The following is a 21,356-nucleotide window of genomic DNA, read 5'->3' on the forward strand; positions in this document are numbered from 1 at the left end:
AAGTGGTCGGATCTGGATTTCACCACGGAGCATGTGTCCCAATTGTTTCACTGTACCAATAAACATGGAGCATCTCCTATGTTCTAGGCATCCCATCTTACAAACAGGGAAACGGAGGCCTAAAAAGCTTCTCTCGGGGGCGGGAATGAACCACCCCCGCCCGGCCTTTCCAACCGGGTGTTCCAAAACCACCTATGTAGGGCATTCAGTTAGTATAAATTAACTTGAAACACCGTCCCGGTCCCAGCATGCTCAGACCACCGCATCCGCCTGGCCCAGGGGGCCGGGCGTCACTAAACAGCGGTTGGGGCGGGACGGAGCCTTTCAGCGGCCGCAACGACGGTTGGAAGTTTGGCCCCCGCGCGTGCGCAGTGCGCGTCGGCTCATCGGCTGCCTAGATTCCGGGCGTCCCGGCGCGGTTGGTGGCCGGCGTCGGGCTCGCGCACGCGCACCTGCGCCGGGCTCGCGCACGCGTACGGCGGCGTCGGCGGTTCCTGCCTGGGCCTGTGAGCGGCGGGCAACTTTGAGGGGAACAGCGGCGGCGGAGGGGCTCGGCAACGGCGGCAGCGGCTCGGCTGTGGTGATTCTCTGTCCAGCCCGTGTCAAAGCGGGCATTTCAGTCCAGCCCGGGCTCGCTGGGGCGGCGGCGGCGGCGACCCGAGGCCTGCGGCCTAGGCCTCGCTTCAGCGGCGGTCTCGAGTGCTGCGCGGAACCGGCGTGAGGGCCCTACCTGGCGGCACCATGAGCGTGGAGGCGTACGGGCCCAGTTCGCAGACCCTCACTTTCCTGGACACTGAGGAGGCCGAGCTGCTTGGCGCCGATACTCAGGGCTCCGAGTTCGAGTTCACCGACTTTACCCTCCCTAGCCAGACTCAGACTCCCCCCGGCGGCCCGGGCGGCCCTGGAGGTGGAGGCGCTGGAGGCCCGGGCGGCGCGGGAGCAGGCGCTGCGGCGGGACAGCTCGACGCGCAGGTGAGCGGGCGGCACATGGCGGCGCCGGAAGCCCGGGCCGGGCCTTGGCGCCTAGGACCTACCCCAGCTCCCCCCTCAGGCCTGGCCTGGGCCGACCTGCCTCGGATCCCCCTCTCCCGTCGGGCTCTTTTCCCGTCAGCCTGCTTTCCCCTACCCCCCACTACTCTGGTTGTGTCTAAGCTGACTTGTACCACTTCTTTTACTCTGGCTAGGTTTGCCTGACTGGGCCCGTGCTGACCTGCTTCGTGGCCCCCAACCGGCCCGGCCTGGAGTAACTTATCCCGGTTCCCACTGTTCTGCTGGATCTCAGCTGATCTACTTTGGTTCCTCCATTCCAGGCGGGATCAGGCTGACATGCACTGGTCTTCTGCCGGCTCCAGTGGTCTGCCCCTAGTTTCCCCTACCGCTTGTTGTGGGTCTTGTTCAGGCCAGAGCTTAGATGACCTGCCCTCAGTCTCTTTTTGGGCGTGTCCAGGGTGACCTGCTCTAGGTTTGTCTCTGGTCCTCTCTGGGGTGACCAGCCCTGTCTCCCCTCTGGCTGGTCTGGCCACCCGGTCACACTATGGTTACAGCCATCTGGGCGCCCCCAGCCCCAGTTTACCTTGACCGAGCTGTGGGTTCAAGTTTTCTCCCGGCCCGGGCAGTATGGCTAGCAGAGGGTTGAGAATCCCTGAGCAGAGAGGAATTTTTCCCTCCGTGGAGAACCACACACTCGCTGGCTGTTAAGATTATTCAATAAGTAGGTTGCGTTTTTCCTTCTTGCATTGCTTGTTGCTGAAACCGGCTTGTTACATAACTCCATAGCCCTGCCTTGGAAAAGTTGGGCTTGAGTTTTGTTCTTCTAGTGGGGCAGTGATAGTGGATTTTAAATAAATGGGTCTGCTACATTGGAAACTTCTGTTTTTAATGATGTGGATGTTCAGTGAAGGTTACTTAGGTATTTTAAATTGGAGTTTGGGTTGTGAGAGGGACCTAGCATACACTTCCTGGACCTGGGTTTCTGCCTAGGGTGGGAAAGGGGGCTGGCCAGGTCCTGTGGAATGTTGCCATCATCCTTTGGATCTTAGATTGCTAACACTGGAGGCTCACTTTGTGCTTCGCACTTCCCTCAGATTTATTTTCCTGAATGCTGTGCCAGGGAGGAGTTAGGAGGCTCATTTTGTCACAGGTGTCCTTTGTCACATGCTTGGGTTCTGGTGCTGGGGGAACCACCTTTTGCTTAACCAGACTGAGCACAGACCCTGTTCTTGTGGGGGGGGGGGCTTATGTGCTGGGTGGTTGAGTCACTCCCGTGGGTAGACCACCCACTTGAACTTTCTTTTAGCCCCCAATGAAAGCAAGAAACATTTGACTCATTCTAACCCCAGATTCCTTAAAATAGAAGGCCTGCGTGATGGGTGGAGCATGGGAAGAACAGGTGGGCAAGTAAGGTTTTTTTGTTTTTTTTTTTTTCCTCGTTTTGTTTACATTTGGTGAAGGTGGAGGTAGGGAGAGGGGAATTTGGAGAAGTGAGCCCGGCCCAACCTCCTTGTAGTTTTCATATTCTGTATACTTCTCGGCTTTGGCAGCTGTAAAATGGGGGTGGCAGTTATATTTTCGGTATTTTTAAACATAAGGAAAATCAGGATTTGTGTGTGAAATGACTAGATAGTGTTACAGTGTTGTCCAGCATATCGGGAAGGCTACAGGTAAAGATCTTTCTAGGTGGTATCAGGGGCAGCTGGGGGTGGGAGAGTTGTGAAAGGTATTTTGTTTTTCTTGTGAATCCTTTATCTGTAGCCAACATAAAGCAGCAAACCTGAGGCAGCTTTGAGTTCTGCTTTTGTTCTTTGTTTGCCATTAATCGTAGGGTGTGTCCTCTTTCAGTTAAAGCAATCAATTTTCTCGCACCTGAACACTGGGTTGTACAAAAGGAGAACATTAAAATTAGTTGAGATCATTTGAGTGATGACATCTGAGGGCTTGTTCTTAGTTAACTTTTTAATTGACTCTGATGACCCACCCACCTGCAACCTAGGTTTGGACTTGTATTTGGGATCAGAGAAGAGGAAGACAGAATTTAGGGCAGAAAAGTTTCAGTAGAAGAGAAAATAGAAAAAGGTTATCTCCTGTGCCTGTTGGTGACATTGGCTGCCTAAGGTACTTGGGAATATTCCCCACACTTGTTTGTCCTCAGGAGTTGGCTATGTAACTGTCTGAAAGATGGGGGCTCTCCAAATTATTCAGAATCTCATTCTCCCTTTTCATCTTTTTTTCGAGACAGTTACCCTGGGTAGAGTGCTGTGGCATCATGGCTCACAGAAACCTCCAACTCTTGGGCTCAAGTGATCCTCTTGCCTCAGTTTTTTCTATTTTTGGTAGAGACAGAGTCTCGCTCTTGCTCAGGCTGCTGTCGAACTCGTGAGCTCAAGCATTCCACCCTCCTCAGCCTCCCAAAGTGCTAGGATTACAGGCATGAGCCACTATGCCCAGGCTCTCCCTTTTCATCTTATCTTAATGAAGGAGTGGATGTCAATTTTTAAGTGTAGCCAGGGTGGGGGGTTAAGGCTGAGTTAACAGCTTTGTTGAAGTGGTGTTCGCATACTGAACCACAAAATTGACCCATTTAACAGCTTTGTTGAAGTGGTATTCACATACTGAGCCATAATATTGACCCATTTAAAATGTACAGTTCAGTGGTACAACATTCAGAGTTGTGCAGCCTTCACCACGATTCACTTCAGAACATTTTTATTACTCCCAAAGAAACCCTATACCTCTTCCCTCACTACTTTAATTTACTTCCCCCAGCCGTTGGCAGCCACTAATCTGGTTTCTGACTATATGGATTTGCCTGTTTGGATATTTAACATGAATGGAATCATAGGATATGTGGCGTTTTGTGTCTGACTTCTTTCATGTAGCATAATCTGTTGCAGCATGGATCACTGCTTCCTTTTTATTGCTAAGTAATAGTCTGTTTTGTACATGGACCACATTTTATTTCCTCATCTATAAATGAACATTGGATAATTTTTCCTCTTGATTATTGTGAATAGTGCTGCTTCGAACATGTGTACATGTTTCTGTGTGCGTGTAGTTTATAGTGAAATTGCTGAGTTGCACGTTCACTCTGGGTTTAACCCTTTCAGGAACTGCTAGCCTGCTGCTGTGCCATCATTTAATACCAGCCCTGCCAGTGTCAGTTTTACACAGTTGAGGTTCCCTTAAAGTCTGTTTATAGGCAGAATGTCCCAGCTAGGGTGGGAGAATGGCAGCAGGGGTGACTCTTGATGCACTCAGCTGGTTCAAATAACATTCCTTTTCTTGTTTATGAAATGAAACTGATACTTATCAAAGCCCTTGAAATCATGGGATGAAACACCAACACAGCCCTGCCAAGCATTTCTAAGATGAAGGGACAGTTTTCTTTGTGAGTATCTGACCCTTTCCTGGGCCCTCCCTACTCCCAGGACAGCAAAAGGTAATTTCAGAAGTCCTTTGTTTAGTAGTTGGCGTTTTTTGTTTTTTTTTTTGAGATGGCGTCTTACTGTGTCACCCTTGGTAGAGTGCCGTGGTGTCACAGCTCACAGCAACCTCAAAGTCTTGGGCTTAAGCGATTCTCTTGCCTCAGCCTCCCAAGCAGCTGGGACTACAGGCGTCTGCCACAATGCTTGGCTATTTCTTGTTGCAGTTGTCATTGTTTAGCTGGCCCAGGCTGGGTTCAAACCCGCCCGGCGTTGTAACCACTGTGCTACAGTGCGCTGAGCCAATAGCTGGTGGCTGGCGTTGTAACCACTGTGCTACAGGCGCTGAGCCAATAGCTGGTGTTAACAAACTTTTTAGTCTGTCTTGCTGAAATATTTCACATACGTTGATGTATGTCAGTTTCTAAAAATGACATACTTTAAATATACACTGTTTATGGTATATCAGTTACGTCTCAATGAAACTGTTCAAAACCACATAGAAATACCACTATATGGGGCGGCGCCTGTGGCTCAGAGGGATAGGGCGCCAGTCCCATATGCTGGAGGTGGTGGGTTCAAACCCAGCCTCGGCCAAAAACCACAAAAAAAAAAAAAAAAAACGAAATACCACTATATGTCCATATGTAGGACTACACTAAATATTGACAGCAGCCTCCAAAGTCCAAAGTAGTATGGACAACCACTTAGAAAAAAATGGATGCCTGTTGGTTTGGTTAACTTTTCTTAGCTCAACTCACCTCAGCAGATGTTGAGATTTGCATATGGGTACTGTCCTTTTAGGCAGAAATGCAAGTGTTTTTTTTGGGGGGGGGGTTTGCAGTTTTTGGCCGGGGCTGGGTTCGAACCCGCCACCTCTGGCATATGGGGCCGGCGCCCTACTCCTTTGAGCCACAGGCGCTGTCCCTGCAAGTGTTTTTTGTGCAGGTGCTCCAGGAGACCTTGTAGATGCTGCTTGGAATTTGTGGGGTCCTGGTTCCACTTCATGCCTTCATCCTCACATCAGGCCTGTGCTGCAAGCATGTTCCCTCCCTCTCCACTCGGAATAGCACAGCTGGGATTTTACTTGAGTGCAAGAGTTGTTTTCTTAGGAAAATTGCCGTCTTTCTTTTCTATTTTTTTTTTTTTTGAAGACACTGTCTCTCAAGCTGTCACCCTGGGTAGAGTGCTGTGGCATCACAGCTCACTGCAACCTTCAACTCCTGGGCTTAAGCAATTCTCTTGACTCAGCCTCCCAAGCAGCTGGGAATACAGGTGTCTGCCAATGCCTGGCTATTTTTTGTTGCAGTTGTTGTTTAGCTGGCTCAGGCCAGGTTCGAACCTGCCAGCCCCTATGTATGTGGCTAGTGCCCTACCCACTGAGCTACGGTACTGCCTTTTTTTTTTTTTTTTTTTGAAATAGTCTTACTCTGTCGCCCTGGGTATTGTTGTGACATCATCATAGCTCACAGCAACCTCAAACTCTTGGGCTCAAATTAACCTCTTTCCTCAGTCTCTCAAGTAGCTGGGACTATAGGTGCCTACCATGATGCCTGGCTACTTTTTCTACTTTTAGTAGAGACAGGGTCTGGTTCCTGCTCATTCATACTGGTCTCAAACTTCTGAGCTCAAGCAGTCCACCTGTCTTGGCCTCCCAGAGTGGTAGGATTACAGGTATGAGACACTGTACCTGGCCTAAATACCATTTTTCTTGATCATAAGGGACAACATTTGGGAAAAGCTCTTTGCTGAGCTGTTACTCCAGCCTTAACTCTCCTCCCGCCTGCCAGGCTTTTCATGTGTTTCCTCTCTAGTGCTAGTCCAGAGTTTGCAAATTTAGGCTTTCTTTTCCTTTTCTTAGTTGTAAAGTATTTAGGATAGAGGGCAGTGCCTATGGCTCAGTGGGTTTGGCACTGGCCCCATATACCAAGGGTGGCGGGTTCAAACTCAGCCCAGGCCAAATTACAACAAAAAAATAGCCGGGTGTTGTGGTGGGCGCCTGGTGTCCCAGCTACTCAGGAGGCGGAGGCAAGAGAATCACCTAAGCCCAGGAGTTGGAGGTTGCTGTGAGCTGGGTGATGCCATGGCACTCTACCAAGGGCAATAAAGTGAGGCTCTGTCTCTACCCCCCAAAAAATTTTTTTAAAATATTTAGGATAGAAAGTTGCCACTTTGGCTGGGGACAGTGGATAACACCTGTAATCCTAACATTCTGGGAAGCTGAGGCAGGTAGATTGCCTAGGCTCAGGAGTTCAAGACCAGCCTGAGCAAGATCCTGTCCCTAATAAAAATAGAAAAACTAGCTGGAGTGGGAGGGTTGTGGCAGGTGCCTATAGTTCCAGCTACTTGGGAGGGTGAGGCAGAAGGATGGCTTGAGCCTAAGAGTTTGAGGTTGCTATGAGCTATGATGCCACGGCCCTCTACCCAGGGCGACAGAGTGAGACTTTATCTCAAAAAAAAAAAAAAAAAAAAGTTGCCACCTCATCTTTAAAGCCTGAGTCTTGCTTGCCTTCAGAGTTCACAGAGGACTACAGTGGCCCATCCTTGACTATCCAGGTAGACAGACTATCTTGTCTTGCTAGCTAAGCTTATAGTCATAAGACCAGAACCAGTGAACTCTATACAATTCTTGGTTTCTAAAAACGATGTTTAAAATTTGCATGTGACTTTGTCCATTTTGGTTTTGCAAATGCTTGGGTAGTCCAGCTGTCATCTTGGAAAACAAATGAACTTTAGAGATAAGATGCTACTAACCTGGAGGAGTGCTGGCAGGTGTCATCAGACTTCCCAGGGTTGCTTCCATATAATGACTCTCCCAGCATCCCAGTGATTATGCAAAAAGGCAGCGGACACTTTACAGCTAGTGGTGAATATGTGAATCGACTTATACTTTTGTCTCAGTTTCTTAACCCAGATGCTGCATGATTGTTGGGGAAATAATACTTAATACTGTACCAGCAGTAACTAAAAATCAAAGTTCCCTCTCAATCCAGCCAACACTTTTCTCATTGCTTTATTAAGATCTGATAACCTATCATGGAATCCTCTTAGCCAGGGGATGGACCATGGTTGAAAGATTGGGCAGGGTGTCTGAGGTTGGACAACCCCATAAATGAAAGGAACTGAGGTAGGGGACACTGTCAAGGCTGTGTGTACATGTGTGAATGCATGTGCCTTGTGGGAACTGCCTGAATACCAAGTGTCCCCTTCCAGTCCACACGGTAAGTACTGAACCCATGGCACTGATGCCCCCAGTTTTCCTCACAAGGCGTCACAGACTAGAGCAGGCCTGAGCTCCTGCCTGTGGTTTCACCAGGATCCACATCTCCCAGGCTGGGAGGGCTCCCTGTTGGGAGTGGTGGCAGTGCCCTTAGAGGGAGGGCCTTGAGGGCCTTTTGAGGAGAGAAGTCCCCTAGAGCAGCATGCACTAAAGCTGGAAGGGGCATGTTCTGGGGAACACTTTACTACTGAAGGCAGTTTGTGGTTGTCACCATAGTGGGGGTGTTGTCATGGTGGTCAGGACAGTCCAGCCTAGCAAAGGAGGGCCATAGTGATCAGCTGGCCTTGGGGCGGGAGGGTGACTGGCATTCAGTCTAGGCCAGGTCACTAGTGATATTCATGGATGGCTTATGGCTTAGGACTCCTTTTGCTGGAGGAGGTTTACTCTGAGAACAGAATTCTGCCTCTCAGGCCTGCTGAGTCCTTGGACCCAAGGGCTGGCAACAGATCCTTGTGGCCCCTCTTTTTTTTTTTTTTTTTTTTTTTTTTTTTCAGTTTTTGGCTGGGGCTGGGTTTGAACCCGCCACCTCCAGCACATGGGGCCGGCGGCCCTACACCTTTGAGCCACAGGTGCCGCCCTCCTTGTGCCTTTTTTTGTTAATAAAATGGGGCTAGGTGTGGTGGTCATGCCTATAATCCTAGCACTCTGGGAGGTCAAGGTGGGAGGATCCCTTGAGCTCAGGAGTTGGAGACCAACCTGAATAAGAGTGAGACCACATCTCTACTAAAAAGAGAAAAAACTAATTGGGCATTGTGGCAGGTGTTTGTAGTCTTAGCTATTTAGGAGACTGAGGCAGGAGGATCACCTGAAGTCAAGAGTTTGAGGTTGCTCTGAGCTAGGCTGATGCTATGGCACTCTAGCCTGGCAACAGTGAGACTCTGACTCCAAAAAAAAAAAAGGAAAGAAAGAGATGGGGTCTCACTGTGTTGCCCAGATTGGACTCTAGTTCCTAGCTCAAGCAGTCCTGCTTTAGTCTGCTAAGTAGCTGGAACTACAGGTGTGTGCTCCTTATGCCTTTTACTTGTGTTGGTTGAGTAGCAGTTTGAAAGCTGGGTGACTGAACTGGGCTTCTCAGGGATCATGTGGACTTCTGTTAGGACGTTACTTTCTGGGCTCTGGATAACTCTTGCCACAACCAAGGATGGCACCTCCCTGAAGTATCAGCTCCTTGCAGAGTGAGGTGGAGAAGGCCCAGGGTGGCTAGTGGAGAAGGTGTGCTGTCAGGGTGATGCTGTCAGTGTCTGTCCTCATCTCCTTTCCATTATATATGGGTCCACATAATGAATGCAGATTCTGGGTACACGACGTCATCTTTTGTGTAGAACACTTAGGACAGGTTCTTTAATATACGAGAAGAGAAAGCAAACCCTGTGTATTGCTTTCCTTGGTTTAATAGGAAGTGAAAGTTTTCCTTTCCTCTTGTTTGTTTTTTCTTGCCCATGTGCTTTTGTTTGTTTTTGATGATGTGTATTTAAAGCCAGTTCCATGGGTCTTTTCACCCTCACTTCTGAGGTCAATCCATGTGAATTGGCAGTTCTTGACCATTTTGACCTAGAAAATGTGATGTTTCTAGAAACAAAAAGGAGGCATCTCTCCTTCATTGCTGCAATGCTAGTGTCAGACGAATAACACGGACAATGGTTTTTCAGGATTCTCCAAAACATAGGGACAATTAGATTCTTTTCACAACCAGATTCTTCCCTCAGACCTTGTCACAGTCCAGTGTTGGGATGATTGCTGTGTCTGCAGGCCCTGTTCTTTTTTTTTAGAGACAGAGTCTCACTCTGTCACCCTCGATGGAGTGCTGTGGCATACAGCTCACAGCATCCTCCAGCTCCTGGGATTAGGCGATTCTCCTGCCTCAGCCTCCTGAGTAGGTGGGACTACAGACGAGAGGTGAGGAGGGAGGGGCTTCCTTTTTCTTAAGGAGAAACATGGATGGGTGGCTGAGGCAAGAGAAACACTTAAGCCCAAGAGTTTGAGGTTGTTGTGAGCTGTGATGCCAGAGCCCTTTACTGAGGGTGACATAGTGAGACTGTCTCAAAACAAACAACAACAACAACAACAAAAAACCATGGAAAGCATAACCCGGGGTCTCCATTGGGTGGGACCATGGGGAGTAGCCTTCTCTATAGATCAGAAATGGTTCATATGCCGGTGATTTTATGTGGTTCAAACTAGTAGATTAAAGAAGGTGAAAGAGATGCCAGAAATCATGTGCAGTTGTTAAACTGTGTCTTGGATTTTTTTAAAAAGGATAAATAAGGTTATTAGGACATTGGGACTGTGCATGTATCTGTATTAGCCAGCAGTGTGATGGCCAGGTGAGGTCCTAAGCACTGGCACAAGAGCTTGCTCATCTTGTGAGGGTGTGGAAAGAGCCCTTGTCCTGGGGCCTGCAGCTCTGAAGCAGGTCAGGAAAATGAAGTGCGTGTGTGCAGAGTGAGGGGGAATGTGTGGTGGGTTGTGATGCAGGGTGTCCAGGTGAAAGAGGTATGGGTGTGTATTTTCTGTAAGTTTGGAATTTTCCAAAGAGTTGAAGACTCTCTAGGCCGAGGCGGATGGATTGCTTGAGCTCAAGAGTTTGAGACCAGCCTGAGCAAGAGAGAGACCTTGCCTCTAAAAAAGAGTTGAGGGAAATAACCAGGGCAGGAATCCATTCCAGCTTGTGGCCAGTTCTGGCAGTCCCCTCCTTTGGGAGGGCTCAGAGCCCTGGAGGGATGGTGACTTCCTAGCCTCTCTTTTTTTATTTAAACCTTGGCATAAGAGAATAAATGATGAGTGACTTTGTAGGTAGGGGGAGTGACTAACAAATGCAGAGACTGAGGGTTGGAGTAAAAAAGTCTGCAGTCTTGGCTCAGCGCCTGTAGCGCAGTGGCTAGGGTGCCAGCTACATACACCAGAGCTGGCAGGTTCAAATCCAGCCCTGGCCTGCCAAACAGTAATGACAACTACAACCAAAAAATAGCTGGGCAGTGTGGTAGGCGTCTATAGCCCCAGCTACTTGGGAGGCTGTGGCAAGAGAATCGTTTAAGCCCAAGAGTTTGAGATTGCTGCAAGCCGTGACACCATGGCATTCTACCCAGGGTGACAGCTTGAGACTCTGTCTCAAAAAAAAAAAAAAAAAAAAAAGTCTGTAGTCATAAGACTTTATGCCCCTCAGTTGGGGGTAATTTTGAATTTCCTTTTTTTTCCTTTGTGAGACAGAGTTTCACTTTCTTGCTCCAATAGAGTGCTGTGGTATCATAACTCACAGCAACTTCAAACTCTTGGGGTCAAGTGATCCTTTGTCTCAGCCTCTCAAGTAGCTGGGACTACAGGCACCCGCCACTGCACTGCAGATTGGGTGACAGAGCAAGACAATTAAATAAGTGAATTTTATCTTGTGTATTTTACTACAATTTACAAAAAGAGCAGGGATTCACAAAGAGGTACTGAGGGAGTACTCTTCATGTTAAAATTCAAAAGTTGATTTTGGTTTTTATTTCTTACAAAAGAATTTTTTTCTTCAAAGTGAAGTATACAGTCTTCTAGCAATTAACCTATAATTGCCTTCCTGAAAAAACTTTTCAAGTGGTGTCACACACTGAAAAGGAGTTCCAGTCTAAGCTGGGCACAGTTAGACAGGTGTTCTTACTGACCCAAACACACTTTTATGTTGTCCAGAATACCCCGAAGGGGGTGCTGGCCCTTGTTGAGAACCTCTGTCCTAAGGCTTTGTACAGTTGGCGCTTCAAGACTGCTGGGATGATGGGTTATGGGGGGATTCTGTGACTGAGAATGGAATGCTGGGAGGTGCTGGACAAGGTTCCTTGGTTAGTTTGTCTTTTTTGTTCTTGGTCCACAGCCCTGGTGGCAGGGGCTCTGTGAGGGGTGGACAGGTGTCTGGTCCCCTCTTTCAGATTAGAGAGACCTGACACTTGCCCTGGAGGCTCCCTTAAGGTCTCCCTGGTCCTTTGTGTGCCACCTCTGTGTTTAGTCACCACGTAAGGCTCCTGCTGCTTGACCCAGGCTTATGTTGGGGTTAAATGGCCTATGGGGGGCATGCTGGAGAATATTCCACGCCTCCAGCGAAGGCAGCCTTTACTTTGAGCAGTTGATGAGCCTTTCACTGTAGTCCTCGCCTGTCCCTTGGGTGCACTGCCATTGGTCGTTAAAGTCATTTGGTTGTTGGTGGTCCTCGTTCACAAAATGTTTTCTTAGCATCCTGATTATGAGCCATGGGTGTGGCTCTGTGGCCAACTGGGGGTTAGACTGGATATGCAGTCGTGGGGATGGGTGTCATAGGCCACCAGTACCCTGTTTTAAGTCAGGTAGATTTGATAGGGAAGAAGATTGTATGAAAAAAACTAATCAGAACATGGGAACTTTCTCAAAGAAGCAAGCTGACCAGCACATCACAGGAGGTTGCTTTTTTGGGGGAGAAACCATGTGCTCCTGCTTAATATCCAGAGCAGTGGTTTTACTTGGGTGACACTATCATTCCATTGTAGGTTGGACCTGAGGGCATCCTGCAGAATGGGGCTGTGGATGACAGTGTGGCTAAGACCAGCCAGTTGTTGGCTGAATTGAACTTTGAAGAAGATGAAGAAGACACCTATTACACAAAGGACCTCCCCATACATGCCTGCAGGTAAGCTGACAAGTGAGGACATTCTCTTCCTAGGGTGGGCAGTATCCTTGCGCTGACTCTGATTCATGGTGTCCTTGTCCTTGTGAGTAAGGAAGTTGCTTAGCATTCTTGCCCACATGGTCCCTGTTACCAGTGGGGAGGATGGGCTCAGCACCCTCCAATGCCCATTCATTCACCTAGTGGGGAGAGGTGCCCTTTCCTCTGGCCCCAGGCCCTGGGTCATTGCCTGGTACCTGCTTCCTCTCTCATTAGAAAGAACTGATCACATTGGGTGAAGTGTTTGGGGTTAGGGGGAAACAGAGCAGCTGAGATTCTCTCATGGAGGGATTGCCCTAGGGTTCTGTGATGGGTCTGGCTCCCTGATGCCTTCACCATGCCTGGAAAATTGGGAGTGAATATATAGTGTATAGACCTGTATGTTGGCCAAATTTGGAATTCTCATATCTTGTCCCTTATGGTTGAGTTTATTCTTGCTTTTTTTTTTTTTTTTTTTGTAGAGACAGAGTCTCACCCCATGGCCCTCGGTAGAGTGCCGTGGCCTCACACAGCTCACAACAACCTCCAACTCCTGGGCTCAAGCGATTCTCTTGCCTCAGGCTCCCGAGTAGCTGGGACTACAGGTGCCGGCCACAACGCCCGGCTATTTTTTGGTTGCAATTTGGCTGGGGCCGGGTTTGAACCCACCACCCTCGGTATATGGGGCCAGCGCCCCACCGACTGAGCCACAGGCGCCGCCCTATTCTTGCTTTTTTGTTATGCACTTGTGAGGAAATTAAGACCAGAAGGGTGAAATGATTTTGCTCAGGGCAGCCAGCCAGTCAAGGCAGCATGGGACCTAGGCCTTGACTTAGCCTGCTCTGCCTCCCTAATCGGTGCCGGCCAAGGTCTTTTCTCATGGCCCTTTCCTGCTCAGCTTTCTGGAACACAGGGCAGTTCTCCCCACTTTGTGGGGTGATGCTTTTTACTTTATTTTGGCTCTTTTATTGTGCTAATTTACAAATGTTCGAACTTGTATAATTGTGCTCGTGTCACACAGTTGCCTATAAAGTCCTGCTGGAGCTGCAGGGAGTTCAGCTGTTCAGCCCCTTGTTCTCCCTACTGTTCCCAGGCTTTGAGGGTTGGGGAGGGTCCTAAGGGTCCTTCCTATCCCTAGGCCCTCTCTGTGGTATGAGGGAGGGCAGAGGGTTCTTGGCTGAAGCACATTCTGGTTTAGGACAGCATCTTGGCTCTTCAAAAAAGCAGAACTTCAGGGAGTTAGGGTTTTGATACTGGTGTGTCGATTTGCAGAAAACCAGGGCTGAGGGTGAGCATCCCGTGAGATGCTGCCTGCATGGGGCCAGAGAGCAGTGCCTTTATCACAGAGTCAGCTGAGTTCCCCTGTAGCACGGTGCCCTCTGCTGGAGCCTGTAGTTCACTGTGGCTATAGCATCATGAAAGTCAGGGCCCCTGAAATGTCAGGCCAAAAGAGAGGGACTACAATGGCCTTGGGAGTATGAGGCCCCCTTGGACAGCTCTCTTGGCATCTCTTGGGGGTTCTGTCCCTGGAAATATCTTTGTTGCTCATCCAGGCTGTCCCTCAAAGAGCCCCTCACCACACACCCAACCCTTTCCCTATGGCCTCAGGATTGGGAAGCCTTGGTTAACTGGTTTGATTTGGTTATTGGGATTGTTGGGTTTGAGTATGTGTCTAATGAAAAACTTAAAAATGTTGTAAGAGGAAAGAATTTTACATCCTGCCAAATTAAAACCAGAGAGCAATTCCAACTTTTTTAACTGTTGATGTTTTGTTTTTTTTTAGTTACTGTGGAATACATGATCCTGCTTGCGTGGTTTACTGTAACACCAGCAAGAAGTGGTTCTGTAATGGACGTGGAAATACTTCTGGCAGGTAGATAATCAAACCATGCATGTGTCTTTAATCAGTAGTGTGCTCAGATTTGTGTGTAAATTATGGAAATGTTGAAGCAAAGCACAATATAAAATCACGCTAACAAACCTGGTTTTTTTCCTTCTCTGACTGGTTTAACTTGAAACAGATGGTGGTGTGTGAATGCCTTAATGTATTTACCCTTGATTTATTCTCTGTGGTTCTTTTTATTATGCAAGTAGGGTTGGTTTAATTCTCATTCCCAGTTTTTACTTCTCTTTTTCTGCAAGATGAGCTCCTAGCATGCCTGTTGATCTTCATTAACGGGAGGATGTTCCCAAGGCAGTAACAGGCATCCAGGGGAGCAAGTTTCTGAGAAGGCTTACTCTGGCCTGACTTCTTCTGAGCCTTCTTGAGGCTAATTCGGGCCAGATCCCTAATCAATTGGATTAAATTAAGTTCACTTGACTGTCGGCATGGGGCTTCCCGTCCTGCTGTTGATCATCATCAACTGTGATTGGGTCCCTCATCTTGTGTTTGGGACAAGACCAGTGGTGCTTGAATTCCAGGAGGGAGTCCATTTGTCTTGCCCAAGTGGAGGGGCTTCCATCCTGGGGGTGCTGTGCTGGCGGTTCCCCCTCTGGGCTGCCGTGAACCTGTGGATGGTTTACTCCACTGCTGGGGACAACCAAAGCAGAGGCCTGCCAGGCAGAGCTTAAAGCTTCCAACAAAGAAGTGGAATCTTTTTCTGAGGTTCATGTTTTAGAGAATGAAAGTGACAAAAGCCTGTAGTAGCTTATTTCTACCTCCACCTTTCTGTGCCTTCTGCAGATGTGGGTCATGGAGGGACACAGACAGGGTGGTCAGATCTTGTGGCATATGTGAGTTAGTAACTTGAGGTGTTGTGTTCTGAGCAAGGCAAGAAAGGGGCTGATTTTTTTTAACAGGTTTTAAAAGAAAAGTATCTTCTGAGTAACCAAAAGACATTCGTGTCCTCTTTTCAGAATACTCTGGGTAATTTAAGTGTTGCTGTGTTTGCATTAGTTCCTCTCGTGCAGGAAAAGCAACTAAATAAAACTACTCTTAGCTGGCAACCCCAGCTTCCGGTCAGCACAGCCAAGAACAGGGAAGTGAGCAAAAGGGCCTCCGAGAAAAAACAGGCTCAAGCCAAGCACCCCTGCGTGTTCTGTGCAAGGCCCCAGTGGGAAAGGTGACGAAGCAGCCGCTTGCCTTCAGGGAGCATCGCGCGTGATAGGGTGAGGTAGGCGCAGAAAGACAACAGGAAACCGTTGATTCTGGTTAAATGCCCAGTGGCAACTGCTCCAAAGAGGAGTTGGGGGCGTTGGAGAGGGGCCACAGTTGGTTTGGTAATCCCATGAGCTTTGTGGTGGTGAGAGAGGGTTGGAAGGTTGGCTTCTGAGATAAAGTTTTGAACACGGGAGGGTTTTTTGGAAGGGAACAGAGAGAGCACAGTGAGGAAGGCTCGGAGGCCCAGCAGAACGTGTTTGGGGTGTTTGCCCAACCACAGCAACCAATGGTCAGGTTCAGAGTTGCTGGAGACACTAGGAAAGCCTGAAGGGAGAATAGGGCTATTAGGCGTCCCAGTTGGATAAGGTGGATGGGTTCCTGTATGTGGCTGGCCTGGTGTGGGCAGAGTGTGGCAGCTGGCGCGTGTTAGATGAGCGGTGTGCTGGCCATGGAGCCGCAAGGAAGAAGAGACAGCCACAGCTTCAGAACCAGCCCTTCGCTTCTGTAGAGTAGCCCAGAGCCCTGGCTCAGTATTTTTTTATTTATTTATTTATTTTTTTTACTGTTTTTAGGTTTCTAATATGTCTGGTTATCAGGTTTCCTGGCCTGCAGCAAATTAGGAGGGGCTGTTGCTCCTGGAAGTAGGCATGGGGCCTCTGAGAAGTGGCTTTGGAAGAAACAGCAGAGATGGCAATGAGGTGGCCTTTCAGGAAACATCACTAGCCCCAGCACAGCCCTTGCCCAGCAATAGATTAAATTAGCTGGATTTGAGAAAGCAGGAACTTAAAAAAAAGAAAAAAAAGAAAACAGGAACCATGTGAATTGTGTTAAGAAAGTTTTCCTTGAAAGTGGTTAAAGTTGGGATTGATTTTTGCGCTCAGTGGGGACCCAGTTGGGGGGCGGGGAGAGGGCTGGTCCCCACGGGTACCAGATGGATGAGGTGTGACCGCCTCTGCTAATGGACCATGAACGGTACCGGAACTTTTAACAGGGGCCTGAAAGTTGGAAGTGGTGAAAAGCCAAACTTTGGGTGTTAACTCTTTATCATTTCCTGGTTTCAGCCACATTGTAAATCACCTTGTGAGGGCAAAATGCAAAGAAGTGACTCTACACAAGGATGGGCCCCTAGGGGAGACAGTCCTGGAGTGCTATAACTGTGGCTGTCGCAATGTCTTCCTCCTCGGTTTCATCCCTGCCAAGGCTGACTCTGTAGTGGTGCTGCTATGCAGGTGAGAGATCCTCACATGTCCCCTGGGTGCAACCTTTCAGCTCTAGCCATTTTCCCACAAGCCATAGCCCAGCCACAGCTCTAACTCCAGTGAACTCTGCTTTAAAGATCTTTTCTGGGAGGGGTGAGATATGAAAATGTTTGGGACTTGGTTTTGTTTGGGAGTTGGGAGTGCTGAGTAACTCTTTTGGGGTGTATTCTGGTTAGATCATAAAAACAATTCTGTAAAACCAAAGTCTGTTCTGAGTTTTAAGAGTTCAGAGCTCAAGTGCATGGGGAGATACAATTTATTACTAACAATTTAAAGGTAATGTGATCACATAATAAAATGTAGGGATGTATGCCCATTAGGGTGAAAAGTCAACTGGGGAGGACCCTTTCCACTTGGGGCCTCAAAGAGGGGTACCAGTCCTCATAGTGGCCCTCCCCACTTGGCAGGCAGCCCTGTGCCAGCCAGAGTAGCCTCAAAGACATCAACTGGGACAGCTCACAGTGGCAGCCACTGATCCAGGACCGTTGCTTCCTGTCCTGGCTGGTGAAGATCCCTTCTGAGCAAGAGCAGCTGCGGGCACGCCAGATCACAGCACAGCAGATCAACAAGCTGGAGGAGCTCTGGAAGGTAAGGGTCTTCTGGGCAGGCAGGCCTGCACCGATTCCAGTCTGGGGTGTGGGGGAAGGTTGTGGAAATAACTCAGGTGAACCTCTGCATCTTGCCTCTAGAGTGGGCCCAGGGTACCTCAGGCACTTGCCTGTACTTAAAACCGAAAACTGAGGGCGGTGCCTGTGGCTCAGTGAGTAGGGCACTGGCTCCATATGCCGAGGGTGGCAGGTTCAAACCCAGCCCTGGCCAAACTGCAACCAAAAAATAGCCGGGTGTTGTGGCGGGCGCCTGTAGTCCTAGCTGCTCGTGAGGCTGAGGCAAGAGAATCACAGAAGCCCAAGAGCTGAAGGTTGCTGTGAGCTGTGTGACGTCATGGCACTCTACCGGAGGGCGGTACAGTGAGACTCTGTCTCTAATAAAAAAAAAAAACAAAAACTGAATGAATCACCTGTTGTAAGAAGCACTGTGAGTGCTCTGTCCTTCTCTTGTTCATTTGCATGTAGGTGAAAATGAAGATGAGCATGGTGCTGGTGTTCTTGTCTTCTAGGAAAACCCTTCGGCTACCCTGGAGGATCTGGAGAAGCCCGGGGTAGATGAGGAACCGCAGCATGTCCTCCTGCGGTACGAGGACGCCTACCAGTACCAGAACATATTTGGGCCCCTGGTCAAGCTGGAGGCTGACTATGACAAGAAACTAAAGGAGTCACAGGTGATGGGGCACGTGCAGGGGGGACATGGTGTGGTCTGTGCTCTGGCTTAACAAAGCATCTCTCCTAAGGTTTGGGAAGGACCATTTTTTCTTTAGGTTATGGAAGCTGACATGGGCTAGGCAGTGGAGTGGTTCCTGAGTTGGTGACCTGGCCCTTGGAACAGAGTATTTTCTATTTTTAAATCCAACAAAAGTTCCTCCCAGTCCACAGCTTTGCCACAGCTACCAGAGTTAGACCTTGTGCCTGGTCTCCATGAAGAATGTGTTGAGGAAACAACCTTGTAACATCATCCTCCCTTCTCTTACTCCTGCAGCCAGCTGGCTTTCTGTGGCCCATGCAGAGGTCTCCTGTCATGCGCTGTAGAGTTTCCAGCAGGGACTGGCCTGTGTGGGTTCTGGGGATTCTTAACTGCTTCTTTTCCTAAATTGCTTTCAGTGGCGTTTGAGGCTGTCAGGTCCTACTAATAGCGTCCCGGCTTCATGGCGGCGGGTCCCAATAGTGCTCATGCCTTGTAGAGACCCAGACACGTGGAGTCCAGGCCCGTGTCTGTGCTGAAGGCTAACCAGGGCTCTTGTTTTTCATGTGCTCAGACTCAAGATAACATCACGGTCAGGTGGGACCTGGGCCTTAACAAGAAGAGAATCGCCTACTTCACTTTGCCCAAGACTGACTCTGGTAATGAGGATTTAGTCATAATTTGGTTAAGAGGTGATTTTAAGTTTTAAAATATTTGTGACCATAAGTAGCATAAAATTTCTAGTTTTGCCCTTGTAAAGTGTCCTTTAATTTGAACTCTTCATAATGGAAGCCGCAACATGTATTAACCACTGACTCTTTCTTTTCACTGGAAGATATGCGGCTCATGCAGGGAGATGAGATATGCCTGCGGTACAAAGGGGACCTTGCGCCCCTGTGGAAGGGGATTGGCCACGTCATCAAAGTCCCTGATAGTATCCTTTGTGTGAAGAAGGCAAGGCTGGGCTAGTGAGAGAGGAAGGTCAGGGGTTTGAGAGGCTCCCTTGATGTCAGGTGAATAGCGGCAGCACCACTGTGAAGTTCATGGTTGTGGCTGTGCCAGAATCTCATGCTTTATGGCAGGTGTTGATTGACACAACCTTTCACTGCTTTTAGGAAAACCACAGGTCCTTAATATTGGTGGGGAAAGGTGGCATGTCAACACTGGTGATGTCTCTTGTGCCTGTGACAGCTGGCTTCTCCTCCCCTCTCTGTACTTTTATGCCTTCCAGTGTGTACAAGCTCTCATTGGGAAGTAGATACTGCTCTTGGAGAGGGCCTCTGGTTTGACTCTTGAGGGTTTTTTGTTTTTGGTGGAGTCTCATTCTTGTTGCCCAGTTTGGAGTGCAGTGGTGTCACCACAGCTCACTGCAACCTCAAATTCCTGGGCTCAAGTGGTCCTTCTGCTTCAGCCTCCTGAGTAGCTGGGATTATAGGTGCACGCCACCTCCATGTAATTTTTCTCATTCTTGTAGAGTTGGGGTCTTACTCTTGATTAAGCTGGCCTCCAGCTCTTTGACTTCAAGATCCTCCTCCTTCCTCCCAAAGTGCTGGGATTATAGGTATGAGCCACTGTGCTGGGCCTCTTAAGGTTAAGTTGGCTCTAAAGAAGAGCTTTACCTAGGAGCTGATGCTATGAGATTCTAGAAGCCTGCCATCGCATGCAGATGCTCTGAGTGTACATTTATTCCCATGTTCTGTGATCTCAGAGTGATCCAGCATACTTGCTGGGTGGGAATCTTGCAGCATCTGGAAGGCACAGGTGTAGTCAGAAGCCTAGGGTAGGGGAGATGCTGTGGGAGGAGACACTGGCAGGTCCATCTTGGGGCTTCCTATCTGGTAGTGCTGGTGGCTGATGACCCAGCAGTGGCCTTGAGAATGGGGGGTGTTGTCCCCTACACCCACTGTCTGCCTTTGTCTCTAGGGCTCATTGGTCTTGGGGTGGAAGGGTGTTGCCCACTGGCCTGAGGGTGTGCCCAGGGCAGGTTGCTTGCTTATTGTCTCAGCCCTGTTTTTGGTTGTATTCAGAGGATGCACTGTTTGTATAAAACTGATAAAACACAGCTCTGGCTGAGGCTGGGATGCTCTGAGCTCTGCACCCAAGCCTCTGCTGGCCACATTTGGACAAGCTTATAGTTGGAAGCTGGAGTCCAAGCTGGTGAGGGGTAATGGCCTCACTTCTGCCCTCTGCATCCCTAAGAAGGGCAAAAGTGAGAGACTAGGAGGTGGTTCTGAGAGTAGCAGCGAGGTACCTAGGAGCTGGCTTTGAGCAGAATCTGTCAGCAAGGACGCTTTCCCCCTCTTCTCGGGTTATGTGTTCTGTGCATTTTCAGCTTTAGGCACAGAGGAGGGGTCCCCTAAGTAACCAGATAGATGCTATTTAAAAACCGTGTACCAAGGGCTCCTTGGAACAGTCAGCCTGGCTTTTGACAAGGATGCAAACTTAACTGAGCGCACAGATTATGGTGATGAGATTGCTATTGAACTTCGGAGCAGTGTTGGTGCACCTGTGGAGGTGACTCACAATTTCCAGGTGGATTTTGTGTGGAAGTCAACCTCATTTGACAGGTACGTCTACCCACTGCTGCTGTCTTTATTTGTGGTCATCTGATCTTCTCAGGTCATTGTCTCCTGCCCTGTGGCATCTTTATGAATTACCCCATCACAGTGAAGTGGGTTCACTGGCCATCGACCCCCCAGTGTCCTTCCTGGCCGTGCATAACCAGATCAGGAACATGATCAGGTTCAGCTTTGTGAACTCAGGACACCAGTGACAGGGGTTGTTGTAATGTGTGTCACTTACCCTGAGCTATCCTTACAGGATGCAGAGTGCATTGAAAACGTTTGCTGTGGATGAAACCTCTGTGTCTGGCTATATCTACCACAAATTGCTGGGCCATGAGGTGGAGGATGTGATCATTAAGTGTCAGCTGCCGAAGCGCTTCACAGCACAAGGGCTCCCCGACCTCAACCACTCTCAGGTGCTCACTGTCCTCAGGTTGGCAGGGCCTCTCCTGCATGTCCATGGAGTGAGTCATGGCCACCCCTAACAGCTGCTTTTATTTGAAGGTTTACGCTGTGAAGACTGTGCTGCAGAGGCCACTGAGCCTGATCCAGGGCCCGCCAGGCACGGGGAAGACAGTGACATCAGCCACCATTGTCTATCACCTGGCTCGGCAAGGCAACGGGTAGGGCTGGGCACAGCCCATGCATGGAGATGGAGGGAGGGGTTTGAAGTGGTGAGATGAAAGCCTGTTGGCTGGGTTTTTTGGGTGTGTCACATGGAGGAGAGCCTGTTGTGTCTCTCACATTACTTGTGTCAGATCGAGCTACTGTCCTGAAGGACAATGCTTAGG

At 49.0% G+C, this 21,356-nt stretch overlaps 1 protein-coding gene across 2 annotated transcripts in view; it reads left to right on the plus strand.

Moving 5' to 3' along the window:
* The first annotated feature begins 482 nt into the window (after nucleotides 1-482).
* UPF1 (UPF1 RNA helicase and ATPase) overlaps nucleotides 483-21,356 on the plus strand; it is a 35,593-nt gene continuing 14,719 nt past the window's right edge. The window contains exons 1-11 of one of the 2 annotated variants that reach the window (XM_053585722.1): nucleotides 483-972; nucleotides 12,192-12,331; nucleotides 14,130-14,219; nucleotides 16,508-16,675; nucleotides 17,113-17,293; nucleotides 17,823-17,984; nucleotides 18,576-18,693; nucleotides 18,837-18,935; nucleotides 20,460-20,568; nucleotides 20,822-20,981; nucleotides 21,070-21,188. In XM_053585722.1, coding sequence (XP_053441697.1) covers nucleotides 742-972; nucleotides 12,192-12,331; nucleotides 14,130-14,219; nucleotides 16,508-16,675; nucleotides 17,113-17,293; nucleotides 17,823-17,984; nucleotides 18,576-18,693; nucleotides 18,837-18,935; nucleotides 20,460-20,568; nucleotides 20,822-20,981; nucleotides 21,070-21,188 — 1,577 coding nt within the window. In that variant the 5' untranslated portion in view covers nucleotides 483-741. The remainder of the gene's footprint in view (nucleotides 973-12,191; nucleotides 12,332-14,129; nucleotides 14,220-16,507; nucleotides 16,676-17,112; nucleotides 17,294-17,822; nucleotides 17,985-18,575; nucleotides 18,694-18,836; nucleotides 18,936-20,459; nucleotides 20,569-20,821; nucleotides 20,982-21,069; nucleotides 21,189-21,356) is intronic. The other variant, XM_053585723.1, reaches the window with a different exon arrangement.

Source organism: Nycticebus coucang, chromosome 3 (assembly GCF_027406575.1).
Source record: "Nycticebus coucang isolate mNycCou1 chromosome 3, mNycCou1.pri, whole genome shotgun sequence".
In the NCBI taxonomy this organism is placed as follows: Eukaryota; Metazoa; Chordata; class Mammalia; order Primates; family Lorisidae; genus Nycticebus; species Nycticebus coucang.